General features: G+C 61.2%; 3 protein-coding genes across 9 annotated transcripts; 2 read left to right on the forward strand and 1 right to left on the reverse strand.

Moving 5' to 3' along the window:
- The first annotated feature begins 471 nt into the window (after positions 1–471).
- Positions 472–3065, forward strand: LOC100451363 (cytochrome c1, heme protein, mitochondrial). 2 transcript variants are annotated; one of them, XM_009244176.3, is made up of 7 exons: positions 472–760; positions 1365–1561; positions 1656–1782; positions 1869–2026; positions 2116–2276; positions 2567–2667; positions 2768–3065. In XM_009244176.3, the coding sequence occupies exons 1-7, from the start codon at positions 632–634 to the stop codon at positions 2870–2872; spliced, it is 978 nt and encodes a 325-aa protein (XP_009242451.1). In that variant the 5' UTR covers positions 472–631; the 3' UTR covers positions 2873–3065. The 2 variants fall into 2 exon arrangements, with proteins under 2 accessions (XP_009242451.1, XP_063583013.1); XM_063726943.1 differs by having other exon boundaries at positions 745–1205; positions 1343–1561.
- A 1111-nt stretch (positions 3066–4176) lies between these two features.
- On the reverse strand, positions 4177–9357 carry SHARPIN (SHANK associated RH domain interactor). Of its 5 annotated transcripts, XM_002819552.5 has the most exons (9): positions 9120–9357; positions 8625–8799; positions 5469–5609; positions 5243–5384; positions 5050–5158; positions 4817–4970; positions 4621–4745; positions 4406–4534; positions 4177–4328 (listed from the first exon to the last, which is right to left on the reverse strand). In XM_002819552.5, exons 1-8 carry the CDS (start codon positions 9318–9320, stop codon positions 4418–4420), a joined length of 1164 nt encoding a protein of 387 aa, XP_002819598.1. In that variant the 5' UTR covers positions 9321–9357; the 3' UTR covers positions 4177–4328; positions 4406–4417. The 5 variants fall into 5 exon arrangements, with proteins under 5 accessions (XP_002819598.1, XP_054375239.1, XP_054375238.1 ...); XM_054519264.1 differs by lacking the exon at positions 5050–5158 and having other exon boundaries at positions 4621–4739; XM_054519263.1 differs by lacking the exon at positions 5050–5158.
- A 673-nt stretch (positions 9358–10030) lies between these two features.
- Positions 10031–13216, forward strand: MAF1 (MAF1 homolog, negative regulator of RNA polymerase III). Of its 2 annotated transcripts, XM_002819551.6 has the most exons (8): positions 10031–10461; positions 11250–11376; positions 11479–11607; positions 11686–11851; positions 11953–12074; positions 12158–12277; positions 12439–12567; positions 12692–13216. In XM_002819551.6, the coding sequence occupies exons 2-8, from the start codon at positions 11294–11296 to the stop codon at positions 12711–12713; spliced, it is 771 nt and encodes a 256-aa protein (XP_002819597.1). In that variant the 5' UTR covers positions 10031–10461; positions 11250–11293; the 3' UTR covers positions 12714–13216. The 2 variants fall into 2 exon arrangements, with proteins under 2 accessions (XP_002819597.1, XP_063583012.1); XM_063726942.1 differs by lacking the exon at positions 10031–10461 and having other exon boundaries at positions 11256–11376; positions 12439–13216.
- Positions 13217–13240: the final 24 nt, after the last annotated feature.

Here is a 13240-nt window from a genome sequence, read left to right on the forward strand (position 1 = left end):
AGACGAGGTCTCGCTGGATATTGCCCAGGCTGGAGTGCAGTGGCGATCTCGGCTCACTGCAGTCTCCACCTCCAGGGCTCAAGCGATCCTCCCGCCTCAGCTTCCCAAAGCGCTAGGACCCAAGGCGCGCATCACGCGTCGGGCCATGAGTCAAGGGAATGAAGGAGAACAGGGTGCTCAGCCCGGGGACCCAGCCTCCCGCTGTCAGGCGCTGCCTGCGGCCGAGACCCCTGCCCGCGCCTTCTGCCTGGCTGCCCTCCAAGCCGCCCTTTCTCTAGAGGTCCTCAACCTGCAGGGGTAGCCTCCACCCGGCCATCGCGCAGCCTGGGAAGGTGGAGAAAAGGAACGTCGGGGTCTCAGAGGCGGCGTGGGAAACGCCGGGCGGGGCGGGGCGCTGTCACGGCAACAGAGAGACGCGACGGGGCCCCGCCCCACCGCCAGTTTCCACGACAACCCAAAGAGCGCGGGGAGGCAGGCGGTGCCCCGGTCCCTGACTGACGCGACCCGGGCCGGCGCGCTTCGTCCCCGCCCACCCGACAGGCCCCGCCCCCACACCCGGCTGTCGCGAGATTTTGACTCTCGTGGCGCCCCAGGGGCCGACGGGAGTGGCGGCCGCGCGGAGGAGGCCAAGATGGCGGCAGCTGCGGCTTCGCTTCGCGGGGTAGTGTTGGGCCCGCGGGGCGCGGGGCTCCCGGGCGCGCGTGCCCGGGGTCTGCTGTGCAGCGCGCGGCCCGGGCAGCTCCCGCTACGGACACCTCAGGTGAGCGCTGGGCCGGGCCCCGGCCTCCGCGTGGCCCCGCATCTCCGTGAAGGTCACGGCGGGGAGGCTGCGGGCGCGGGCCGGGGCAGCGCGGAAGCGGTACCGGCCACCCAGCGCCCCCGGTCCCAGCTGCCTGCCGACCTTGAGCGTGTGGGATCACGGCTGGGCGCCCACCTCTCCGAACGGCAGGGCGCCCGTCCCCAGCGTGGGGGTCGGCGGGACGGGCTAGCTGCCGTGGCGGGGCTGGGGCTTTCCCGAATGGCGCGCCCAGGACGGCTCTTGCGGCTGGCTGTCCAAACTGGGCCCGCGTCCTGAAGTGACCCCAGCCTGACCTCGGCCAGCTGCTTGTGACCTTGGCCTGTCCCAGCACCCTTGGTCACTTCGGTCTGATCCCCGGCTCAGGATCCAGGAACACCCTCTCCTGAGAGCGAATCACGGTCTAGGGGTCAGCGGCGGAGAGGGATGGGGTGGGTAATGGGACAGGGTGTGCGTCTGGTGCCCTGCAGGAGGAGGCCATTGCTGGGTGGAGAGGTGGGCGCAGAGAGTCAGATCCCCAGGTAGGGCTGGGTGGTGTCCTGGCAGGCGCTGAGCGGAGATCTTGCAGGCAGTGGCCTTGTCGTCGAAGTCTGGCCTTTCCCGAGGCCGGAAGGTGATGCTGTCAGCGCTGGGCATGCTGGCGGCAGGGGGTGCGGGGCTGGCCGTGGCTCTGCATTCGGCTGTGAGTGCCAATGACCTGGAGCTGCACCCCCCCAGCTATCCGTGGTCTCACCGTGGCCTCCTCTCTTCCTTGGACCACACCAGGTGTGCAGCTGGCTAGCTGGCTGGCAGCGGGAGGTTCTGGGTGGAGCTGGTGAGGTGGAATCTTCAGCGTTCCTAACCCTTTCCCTCCCTCCAGCATCCGGAGGGGTTTCCAGGTATATAAGCAGGTGTGCGCCTCCTGCCACAGCATGGACTTCGTGGCTTACCGCCACCTGGTGGGCGTGTGCTACACGGAGGATGAAGCTAAGGAGCTGGCTGCGGAGGTGTGGGGTCTGGGGATGCCTGGGACCCAGGGCTCAGGGCTCCCACTGTTGAGATGGCAGGGTTGTGATGAGGCTCTCGGTGGCAGGTGGAGGTTCAAGACGGCCCCAATGAAAATGGGGAGATGTTCATGCGGCCAGGGAAGCTGTTCGACTATTTCCCAAAACCATACCCCAACAGTGAGGCTGCTCGAGCTGCCAACAACGGAGCATTGCCCCCTGACCTCAGCTACATCGTGCGAGCTAGGTACACGGGCTGCCCATGGGGTGGTGCTGGCGAGATTGGGGAAGGGCTGACTTGTGCTTGGAACTAAGGAGCCGTGGATCTGGTCCTAGGCATGGTGGTGAGGACTACATCTTCTCCCTGCTCACGGGCTACTGCGAGCCACCCACCGGGGTGTCACTGCGGGAAGGTCTCTACTTCAACCCCTACTTTCCTGGCCAGGCCATTGCCATGGCCCCTCCCATCTACACAGATGTCTTAGAGTTTGACGACGGTAAGAGGCCTCCGGTCTGGCAGTGGGCATGTGGAATACTTCTCCACTACCCCCAAGGATGTTTTCCCTGTGTTCCTGGGTCCAGGAGGTCCTGCCCACTTCTTGTCTAGGGCGTCTTCTGTGGATGTCTCAGGAGGCTTTTGGGCTCCTTCAGTCTTGTGTATGTCCAGTGGAGGGTACTGTCCCTTTGATGTGTTGGGTAGGGGGCAGTGTCTGCTCCACAGAGGGGGTGCATGATCCCAGGTTGGACATGAGCCTGAGAATAGCCCTCACTGCTTGTCCTTGGCCAGGCACCCCAGCTACCATGTCCCAGATAGCCAAGGATGTGTGCACCTTCCTGCGCTGGGCATCTGAGCCAGAGCACGACCATCGAAAACGCATGGGACTCAAGGTAAAAGGGTTGGGAGAAGGCCATAGTGGATATCAGAGAAGGGCTGGGATCTGGGCAGGGCTCCTCCCCACTCCCTTCTCTGAGTCTTCCTTGTCTGCAGATGTTGATGATGATGGCTCTGCTGGTGCCCCTGGTCTACACCATAAAGCGGCACAAGTGGTCAGTCCTGAAGAGTCGGAAGCTGGCATATCGGCCACCCAAGTGACCCTGTCCAGTGTCTGCTTGCCATCCTGCCAGAACAGGCCCTCAAGCCCAAGAGCCATCCCAGGCCTGTTCAGGCGTCAGCTGGCTAAGCCCCTCTTCATCTGGAAAAAGAGGCAAGTGGGCAGGAGACCAGACTCTAGCTCTGGGCCCTCCTTCAGCCCCCATCATGGGAATAAATTAAGTTTCTCAATGTACATATTTGAGTTATTATACGGAAGGAGCACAGGTTTGCAAGGGACTCTGATACCAAGACCCTTGCCTTCACAAGGCTCCCACGATGACCCCTGCAGTGTGGCCAGCCAAGCCCTGCACTAACTGGTAGCTGGGAGTCCAGACAGTGGGTGGGGGACAGAAAGTGGAGAACTGCATGTTAGAGCAAGTCGCAGCATTTGCTGGGGTGGGGTGTGTCTGAGCACAGAGCTGAAAAGGGCCTGGCCAGGCAGGATGTGGCCCAGGGACCTGTTGGAATGAACAGCCAAGTGTTAAGGTGTTGAACCACTTGGCCCCCATTCTGATGGCAGCAGGGAACCTCGGCTGCATTTGAACAGGGGAAAGGCCTGGTCTAGGGCAGGGGCTATTGCTGGGCTGGGCTGAGAGGAAGGGGATGGCTCCCAGACAGGTGAAGGAGTCAAGCAGACAGGCAGGATGTGTGTCATGGAGTGGCCCCTCCTAGCAGTCCACAGGGCAGCTGGGTGGTGGGTCCTGGCCAGAAGCTAGCAGTGGCTGGGTTCCCACAGGAGCACGCTGCTGAGGGAGGGAGACAGTGGATGCTATCTAGGAGGGTCACAGTGGCATGACCCAGCACTGGCCCAGTGACCTGGTGCAGGACTCAGCTCCTGAGCTTCCCTCGTCCCTAGGGAGGGAAGGAAAACACCCATTTTCATTGCTGGTGTCCTAGCTGCAAGAGCTGAGGGGAGCAGTAGCCATAGTCCAAGGAAGGCAAGAGCTGAATGGGAGAAAGGTGGTGCCAACAGGCCTGCAGGCAGGAGAGGCGCAGGCCTGGGGGACCGGGGTGGACAGTAGAAGACAAGGTCAGTGGTGAGGGCTGCAGCTCAGTATGTGGCACACCCCAGCAGCCTCAGCCCAGTGGTGAGCAGCTGGGTGGGGGGCTCTGTAGGCCTCTGGGGTCTGGGAAGAGATCCCCATGCCATGCTTTCCTGACCACTGAGGCTCAGGGTCCGGGTCCACTCTTCAGTACCACTGGGGTCTGGCTGGGAAGCCCCGCCTGCTGATGAGGGCCTGTCTCCCTGTATCGCTGGCTAGGTTGTGGCAGGTCTGCAGAGATACCATGAAAGGGACACTTGCTGGCTCTTAAGTGTCTTTAATGGTTTCATTTTGTGGCCCTTCCCCCTAACCCTGGTGACTGTCCCAGCAAGCAGTCAGTAGAGGTCCCCGGAGTTCGGCGGGGGCCTGGAGATGTCGGACCTGTGAGGGAAGGGCCACTCTCCCCTTGTAACCTGTGGGGGAGGAGCTGGGTCATTCCTGTAGATTCTGCCCTGCCCGCTACCTCCCCTGCCTGTGCCACCTCTGGTACCTCTGGTGGCTGCTAGGTGGAAGCTGCAGCAAGGGGGTCCCAAGTGCAGGGCCTCTGGGTGCTACACATCTCACAGCCAGGGCGGCTTGGGGCATTGATGAAGGTGCAGGAAGGACAGGGCCAGCTGGGCTGGGGGAAGAGAGACAGTTGTTGCTTCCCTGCTCTTTCCAATGCCCATGGCTGTCCTGGCCCTCCCTGCCCAGTCCCGTGCCCACCTGGAGAGGACTGGGCAGGCTGGAGGCAGCTGGCTGGGGGCCTGGGGGTAGCCCCAATGATGGGGGAAACAAGCGTCCAAGTTCCCCGTCCATCTTCTGGGGGCGCTGAGGGCTAGGTCCTGTGGCTGAGGGGGTGGAGCTCAGGACTGTGGGGCTGCACCCCACCTCCCACACCCCACCCCCACTGAGGACTGACCTGGGGCGTCTCGAGGAGCCGACAGCAAGTAGAGGAAAGCAGGGTCCCCATCCTGCCGAACCCCATAGGAGGCAAGGCTGCGCTCAGGCACACACAGGCACCGTCCGATGACCCAGCGTTGCACGGCTGGCGGGAAACCGAGCTCTGAGAACACCTGTAGCCAGAGCATCAGGGCAGGTGATGTCACCTAGGCTCCTCTGCTCCTGGCAGGGCTCCCTAGACCCTGTGCCCACCTGCTCCTGGAGAGCTGCAACGGTGCAGTGGGGGTGGACCTGCAGGGCAACATGTGCAGAGGACGCGGTAGATGCGGCAGAGGCAGCGTCTTCAAGTGTGACCTGCAGCCTGTGCCAGAATGTGGGTTGAGGGATGGATGGGGGACCTGGGAGGGTTACGAGGACAAGGTGAAGAAGCCGCCCCAGGCCTCACCTGATGGGGCCAGGTGGGAAGCAGGCCTCCTGAAGCTGAACACTGAGGGCCACACGATGCTGGGCCAAGACGGCTGCCGCTTGGGCTGCCCCCTTCTCGTCTCCACCTGCAATAGCCCGGGCCAGGCTCCCTGCCAGCTCTTCTGCAGGGCAAGGAAAGGACAGCTGTCACCACTGGGGACTGTCTGCTATCCCCCAACCCCCCAACCCCCTCCCCCCACCTGTACCTCTCTCCATCAAGTTTCCAGGGCTCCTAGGAAGATCTGCCTCAGGTTGAGGGGCCTTGAGTGTGGGGGCTTCCGGGGGACTGGGCAGGGAGACAGGGCATGCTTCTGGGCCCAGGGCTGGTGGTGAGTTGCTGTTCCTGCCTAGAGGTAAGATATGGGTGTGCTGTGCTGTGGCCTCTGTCCAGGCCTCTAGGCCCTTGGTTTTCCAGGACCTTTGCCTTCTCCCTCACCTCAGCCCATGCCAGGGCCCTGCCTCAGGCCACACTTCAAGCCACACCTTCTCCCAGCCTTGGCTCTGGCAAGCCCCTCAGAGGCCCCTGCCAGACTTCTGTTAGTGCTGGAGCTGCACTTAGTTCATCTTTGGGAATTAGAGCCCTTTCAAACCCTTTTGTGCCTGGCTAGGCCACCTCTCTTGGCCCTTTCTGCCAGCCAGGGATGCCTCACGGCAGAACCAAAGCAGGCCCTCAGTGGCCCTGCAGTCAGGTGGCCTCTTGGAGCCCTTGGAGACCTCCCCTCTCTGGGCTCCCTGACCCACACTTGGGCTGCCAGCACTCCAGACAAGCCACTGCCCTGGGCGTCTTCAGAGCTGGGCACCCTGCTGACTCACCTTCTTACCCCCCGTGAGGCCCAGCCCACTGCAATGGGGGGGTCCCCACCCAGTGCTAACACAGCTCCTGTGATGACCTCAGGCCTACTGTATTCATACCATCTCCCTACTAGGATAAGCAGGGCCTTCCGCACACCCAGCGCTGTTCCTGGCCCCGGCCCCCACTGAACCTCAAGGATCACTTGCACATGCTCACCTCAGGGGTTTTTTGTTTGCTGCTTCCTTGGACACATGTTTCATGCCATGACCTTCAAATTTCACTCCAGTGTCGCCTCAATGAGGCCTTCCCTGCCACCGTTTTTTTTTTTTTTTTTTTTTTTTTTTTTTGAGACAGAGTTTCACTCGTTGCCCAGGCTGGAGTGCAGTGGTGTGATCTTGGCTCACTGCAACCTCCGCCTCCTGGGTTCAGGCGATTCTCCTGCCTCAGCCTCCTGAGTAGCTGGGATTACAGGCATGCACCACCACGCCTGGCTAATTTTGTATTTTTAGTAGAGACAGGATTTCTCCATGTTGGTCAGACTGGTCTTGAACTCCCGACCTCAGGTGATCTGCCTACCTCGGCTTCCCAAAGTGCTGGGATTACAGGTGTGAGCCACTGCACCTGGCCCCTGCCACCATTTTAAACAGCAATCCTCCCAGCTCCACCGTTCTCATTCCCACACCATCTAACAGACTTTCTTTTTTAAAAAACTCTACAGTATTTTTATTATTTTTGTTTTTGTTTTTTTTTTTTTTTGGAGACAGGATCTCGCTCTGTCACCCAGGCTGGAGTGCAGTGGCACGATCACAGCTCACTGCAGCCTAGAATCCCTGGGCTCAAGTGATCCTCCCATCTCAACCTTTCGAATAGCTGGGATTACAGGCAGACACCACTACACTCAGCTAATTTTTTTTTTTTTTTTTTTTTTTGTGAGACGGAGTCTCGCTCTGTTGCCCAGGCTGGAGTGCAGTGGCGCGATCTGAGCTCACTGCAAGCTCCACCTCCTGGGTTCAACGCCATTCCCCTGCCTCAGCCTCCCGAGTAGCTGGGACTATAGGTCCCCACCACCACACCCAGCTAATTTTTTTTTTTTTTTTTTTTGTATTTTTAGTAGAGTCGGGGTTTCACCATGTTAGCCAGGATGGTCTCGATCTCCTGACCTCATGATCCACCCGCATCGGCCTCCCAAAGTGCTGTTATTACAGGTGTGAGCCACCGTGCCCGGCCCACTCAGCTAATTTTTAAATTTTTTGTATGTTGCCCAGCCCTGTACTTACTTTATATGTCTGCCTCCTCCCCTCTAAAAATGCAAGCTCCAATAGAATGGGGATTAGAGGTTTTGTTCATGCGAAAGGAGTACCTGGGACAGGGCAGCTGCTGAATACATATGCTTGGTGAATGACTAAAGAGAGCCTAGTTCCTTTTATAAACACTGAGTTGCTTGAGCCTCTCTTACATCACTGTCTGGCAGTCTTCCTACCCCTCTGGCAGCTCTGCTTATCTCGTTTGTGGGCTGCCCTCTATCTGGGAGCCCCATACTACCTAGTCCTTCATGTTTCTCAGTCTCAACTGCTAACTCTTCCACTTAAGCAGCCATGTGAGCCAGGGGCAGTGGCTCATGCCCATAACAGCTACTTAGGCTGAAGCAGGAGGATCACCTTAGACCAGGAGTTCAAGGCTCCAGTGAGTTAGGATCACACTACTGCACTCCAGTCTGGGTGACAGAGGGAGTCTTTGTCTGCAAAAAACCTCCCAAGCAGCCATGAAACTCAGCTAATTCCATCTTTTTTTTTTTTTTTTTTTTTGGTGAGATGGAGTCTTGCTCTGTCGCCCAGGCTGGAGTGCAGTGGCACGATCTCAGCTCACTGCAACCTCTGCCTCCAGGTTCAAGTGATTCTCCTGCCTCAGCCTCCCCAAGTAGCTGGGACTACAGGCACATGCCACCACGCCTGGCTAATTTTTGTATTTTTAGTAGAGACAGGATTTCACCATGTTGACCAGGCTGGTCTCGAACTCCTGACATCAGGTGATCACCCACCTCGGCCTCCCAAAGTGCTGGGATTACAGGCGTGAGCCACCCCGCCCGGCCACTAATTCCATCTTCTAAGCATCTCTGGAAACACCCTTCTCCCCAACCCTATCTGCACCAACCCTTGCCACTGCAGAACTCTCAGCCTTAAGCAGCAGGTATCTGAGTCTGTCACTCTCCCACTCCTGTCACTCTCCTGCTGCTCTTGGGATGATGTCTTCTCACACAGGTCCTGACCCTGCCTGCTCTGCCTCTTCATGCTTGCCTCTCATGCTTCCTGAGGGTTAAGGAAGTGCGGGCTGAGGTTCCAGGGCTTCCTGGTGTAGGCTGCAACTTGTGCTGACTAGGGCCTCAGATGGTGTAGGAGACTGACTCCAGGAGCCACTCCAAGTACTCCAAGCTACTCCAGGCTCCACCTACTCCCTCCTGGAAGCCTTCCCAGACATCCAGCAGTGGGGAAGGTGGATCCAACTTCCCCAACCAGGACTGGGGGGCCAAGGCTATTCCAAATTGTAATTGTATCCATTACAGGGCACTGACCATTCTGTCCTTCCACGGTAGCACCTCGGACTAGGACTGCCCACCGCTGAGCTTCCTGAGGGTTGAGGAAGTGCAGGCTGAGGGTTCCAGGCCCTCCTGGTGGAGGCTGTAGCTCGTGCTGGGTGGGGCCTCGGATGGTGTAGGAGACTGACTCCAGGGGCCACTCCAAATTAACCTGAGAAGAGGGAGAGTCCAGGCTCAGGGCGTCCCCCCGCCCTACATCGCACGATGAACAAAGAAATACAAGGTAACATTTATAAGCCATTTACACGGTCCTAAGCCCTGTACGCCTATCATCAAATCCTCACAATAGTCCTACTGTAAAGTAGGTCCAAGTAGGTCCCAGCATCACCCCCATTTCACGGACGAGAAAACAGAAGCAAAGAAACATAACTGCTTAAGGGCACCCAGGTGGCAAGCGGAGGGGCCTGGCTTTGGGCTCCGTGCCCTGCCCGGGCCAAGAGGACTGACCGCGCGCCCTCCGCCCCCACTCACCGCCCCGGGTCCCGCGCCCAGCAGCTCCAGCCGGAAGCGCCCAGGCCGCTCAGGGTCCGCGCTCAGCTGCAGCTTCCGCAGCTGTGCCTCGGCGTCTGGCCCGGCGCCCAGCGGCCTCACCGCGGCGTGCACAGCCAAGAGCACTGCGGCCGACCCCAAATCCGAGGCCGCCGCCGCCGCCCCGCCCGCTGGCGGCGCCATCTCCGGTCCGGCCGGGTCCCAGCCCTCCGAGCGCGCTTCCGTGGGATCGGGCCGCTGAGCGCCTCCGCCGGTCGGAAACCCCGGCCGCGAGCCTGGGGTTCCGGGCGCGCCCAGAGCGTCGGGCCTGGGACGGCGCCGAGTGGTGCACTCTGGCCAAGCCTGCCCCGCTGGCTTTGCCCACAAATGGACACGATCCAAGGGTCTCCGGACACCGGCTGGGCGAGGCTGGCGGCGTGTACGAGGCTGGGGCAGGGCGGCCGAGGCGCTCACGTTAGAGCTGGTCTTTCGGGGCGAAGGGTCAGGGTGCGAAGCACCGGCCACAACTGAAGGCGGACGCGGCCTCTTCGCCCCAGGGGCTCGGCGGACGTAGATGCAGCCGGCGTGCGACTATCCCAGCGCCTGGCGGCAGCTGGACTTCGCTCCCGGGACCTCCAATGGGGTGCCACCTTCGCCCGCAGACCCCAGCACCCCCCCCCCCGCCACGCCCACACGTCGCACTAGGTTGGCCCGCGCCTCTCCGGTTACGGGGTCGACCCCCTAGGGGGCGGAGCTAGAGAGGCCACGGCCAATGAGCGCCGGAGGTAGGCGGGTTAGTACGGCGAGAAGAGTGACAGACAGGCGCCGTAACCAGTAGACCTAGAAGGCAGAACTGAGTGGCGGGTAAGGCACCCGATGGCTATTCGAGCTCTCGATCTCGGAGACTGGAGCGAGCCATTCAGAGGCGCGGGGCCGGGCCTGGCGGACGCTTGTTGTTGTCCGGCTGGGGGAGGCGGAGGTCGCTCGCTCGCTCGCTCGCTCGGCTCACTGGGCTCGCTCGGCTCGCTGACTCGCTGACTCGCCGGGGCGCTCTGTGGCGGTCGGCGGCAGGTCGGTCGCGAGAGCGGGCTCTGTGGAAGGGGGCGAGGCTATGTCGCGGTGGCAGCCCGGATGGGCCGGCAGGGCCGGGAGTAACGGGACGTCGCCGCGGAGCTTCTTCCCCCGGATACAGTGCGGCCCGAGCGGAGGCCGCGGCGCCGCCCTCCGATCTTGAGGAGCCCGCGCTGCGCGGAGCCCGCCCCCGCCTGCGCACCAGCACCGACGCGGAGCGACCCAGCCCAGCCAGACCCGGCCCGGCGCGGCCTGATCTAACCCAGCCAGGCAGGTGGGTGTCCGCCCTGCGCCCCGCGCCGTCTCGGGCCTCCGGAACCACAGCCCCCAGCAGGCACAGCGCGGCGCGCTGCCTCCTGGGATTTGTATTTCCACCGCGGCTCGGCTGGTGCCCGACGCGGCCCAGGCGGGCGCTGCCTGCGACTCTACAGCGCCCCAGCGGGGCCAAGGGACCGCCCTCCTAGGCGTCTGGAGAAACTAGGCAATTTTTCCGGGTAGAGTGGAGGAACCTGTAGTTTTCCTCTCCCCGGGCCAGAAAGTAGCCAAAACGAAAGAGCGCCCGCCCAGGTGACCGCAGGGCCCGGAGTCCCAGGTGTCCTGGTTCCTAACCGGGGTGCAGCCTCTTACCTTGGCTGAGGAGCCCAGCCAGCCTGAGGGAGACTGCAGGAGTCATGTCCCGTTGCGGACTCAAGAGTTACCCCCACGGTGGCTGGAGCTCTTCTTTCGGAGTGGGCGTGGAGATGGGGAATGGGAATGTTGAGCAGCAAACTCAGCCAGCAGCCCCAGGGTGAGCAGGGTCCCCGGTGGTCCTAGTCTAGTCCCCAGAACTCGCGTGTTCTGCAGGGGGTGTGGCTGACCTGGAGCCTGGACTTGCCGCCCTCAGGTAAAACAGGATCTCTGTCACCTCTCCTGGCCGGGCAGAGAGGGGAGCTCCTGATGTGCAGCCTGGACAGAGGCCAGACTCAGCTTGTTCCCAGCGGCTCCACTTAGTGGGTAGGAGGGCTGAAGGCAGGGCCCCAAGGGGCCAGATAGATACCCATGGTCTGGTCTCTCACTCCCCAGGCAACACTAGCCCCTCTGGAGCACGAAGCTCCTTCCCCAAAGACATGAAGCTATTGGAGAACTCGAGCTTTGAAGCCATCAACTCACAGCTGACTGTGGAGACCGGAGATGCCCACATCATCGGCAGGTGAGGCAGGCCGGGGGAGCTGGCATCTCGGAGGTCACACTGCCGCGCCCTTCAATGGAACCTGGGGGAAACCTGCTTCACGGTCCTCCCTGCATCTTATAGGATTGAGAGCTACTCATGTAAGATGGCAGGAGATGACAAACACATGTTCAAGCAGTTCTGCCAGGAGGGCCAGCCCCACGTGCTGGAGGCACTTTCTCCACCCCAGACTTCAGGACTGAGCCCCAGCAGGTGAGCCATGGTGGGGCCTACCTGGGGCTGGGGGTTGAGGGGAGGTGATGGGCCCAGCTGATGGTTCTGTCTGTGCAGACTCAGCAAAAGCCAAGGCGGTGAGGAGGAGGGCCCCCTCAGTGACAAGTGCAGCCGCAAGACCCTCTTCTACCTGATTGCCACGCTCAATGAGTCCTTCAGGCCTGACTATGACTTCAGCACAGCCCGCAGCCATGAGTTCAGCCGGGAGCCCAGCCTTAGCTGGGTGAGGGTCAGGTGGAGGGAAGGGACCCACAGCCACCCCACTGTCCTTCCCCACTTTGGGTAGCCCTGGGCTCCTGTCACCCTGCCTGTGGCCTGCCCTAGGTGGTGAATGCAGTCAACTGCAGTCTGTTCTCAGCTGTGCGAGAGGACTTCAAGGCCCTGAAACCACAGCTGTGGAACGCGGTGGACGAGGAGATCTGCCTGGCTGAATGTGACATCTACAGGTGGGCCGGCATCCCTGCAGGTGGACCTCCAGGTATGTGTGGCACTTGGCGCCTCACACCACCTGTCACCCTATACTCCCCAGCTATAACCCAGACTTGGACTCAGATCCCTTCGGGGAGGATGGTAGCCTCTGGTCCTTCAACTACTTCTTCTACAACAAGCGGCTCAAGCGAATCGTCTTCTTTAGCTGCCGTTCCATCAGGTGGGCACCATCCGCCTCCTCCCCCACCTCCCTGTTGGGCCGATACAACTTCCCCAGCTGTGCCATCTCCACCCAGCTTTGTCCTCCCTGAACATCCTCTCTGGGGCCAGCAGCAGCCCTGGGTAGGGGGTCCTAAAACTGGTTTCCCTGCCTCCCCTCAGTGGCTCCACCTACACACCCTCAGAGGCAGGCAACGAGCTGGACATGGAGCTGGGGGAGGAGGAGGTGGAGGAAGAAAGCAGAAGCGGAGGCAGTGGGGCTGAGGAGACCAGCACCATGGAGGAGGACAGGTGTGTGATGGGGGCCATGACCCACGTCCCTGAAGCCTGGAGTGGGTACAACAGGGTGGGGGCCTCCTCTACTTGGTCTAAGTGGCAGCTCCTGAAGGCCCACTGTGTGCCGACCTCCGCCCAGGGTCCCAGTGATCTGTATTTGATGAGGAGAAGCCGAGGCCCCAGCTTCATCCAGCTTCAACCAATGCCTGGACCTGCCCACCTGAGAGGCCCCTGGGGCCTCCCCAGCTGCTGGCCAGACCCTGGCGCTGCCACAGTCCTGGCACTGCCCAAGGCCATACCTGCCTAGCCCTTTGGCTCCATCCTGTGGATGCCCACTCACCCCTCAGAGTCCTGCTGCCCATGCTGTGGCCGGACTTGGCAGCAGGGGGCCTGGTGGGAGGAGTGACTGCCCTGCCCAAATGAACTGCCACAGCAGGGACAGCTGGACCACAGAGTTTATTTTTGTATTTCTACTGGGCCTGCACACTCCAGCCCAAAGGGTCTGTGGCCGGAGGCCCCGCAAGCAGGCCCCAGTGGTCACTGGCTCTGGTCTTGGGCCGGCCCCTGGTGCCCACCTGTACCCCCACCTCGCCCATTTGGCCGTGTGCACTGAGTGTCACTTTGCTGCAGCTCATTTCTTTCCAATAAAAGTTTCTGTGAGTTAGTGTGGACCTGGATGCGGTGTGGG

The sequence above is a fragment of the Pongo abelii genome, chromosome 7, assembly GCF_028885655.2.
Source record: "Pongo abelii isolate AG06213 chromosome 7, NHGRI_mPonAbe1-v2.0_pri, whole genome shotgun sequence".
Classification (NCBI taxonomy): domain Eukaryota; kingdom Metazoa; phylum Chordata; class Mammalia; order Primates; family Hominidae; genus Pongo; species Pongo abelii.

Excerpts from the sequence above, each read along its gene's own strand:
- LOC100451363 (XM_009244176.3), top strand. The coding sequence starts at position 632 with ATGGCGGCAGCTGCGGCTTCGCTTCGCGGGGTAGTGTTGGGCCCGCGG. Across the intron at positions 1,562-1,655 it reads TCTTCCTTGGACCACACCAG|CATCCGGAGGGGTTTCCAGG; the intron begins GTGTGCAGCTGG and ends CCCTCCCTCCAG. Across the intron at positions 2,277-2,566 it reads TGTCTTAGAGTTTGACGACG|GCACCCCAGCTACCATGTCC; the intron begins GTAAGAGGCCTC and ends GTCCTTGGCCAG.
- SHARPIN (XM_054519263.1), bottom strand. The coding sequence starts at position 9,320 with ATGGCGCCGCCAGCGGGCGGGGCGGCGGCGGCGGCCTCGGATTTGGGG. Across the intron at positions 8,800-9,119 it reads TGGGCGCGGGACCCGGGGCG|GTTAATTTGGAGTGGCCCCT; the intron begins GTGAGTGGGGGC and ends CCCTCTTCTCAG. Across the intron at positions 4,971-5,242 it reads TTCCCACCTGGCCCCATCAG|GTGTTCTCAGAGCTCGGTTT; the intron begins GTGAGGCCTGGG and ends CTCTGGCTACAG.
- MAF1 (XM_063726942.1), top strand. The coding sequence starts at position 11,294 with ATGAAGCTATTGGAGAACTCGAGCTTTGAAGCCATCAACTCACAGCTG. Across the intron at positions 11,608-11,685 it reads TCAGGACTGAGCCCCAGCAG|ACTCAGCAAAAGCCAAGGCG; the intron begins GTGAGCCATGGT and ends CTGTCTGTGCAG. Across the intron at positions 12,075-12,157 it reads GCTGAATGTGACATCTACAG|CTATAACCCAGACTTGGACT; the intron begins GTGGGCCGGCAT and ends TATACTCCCCAG.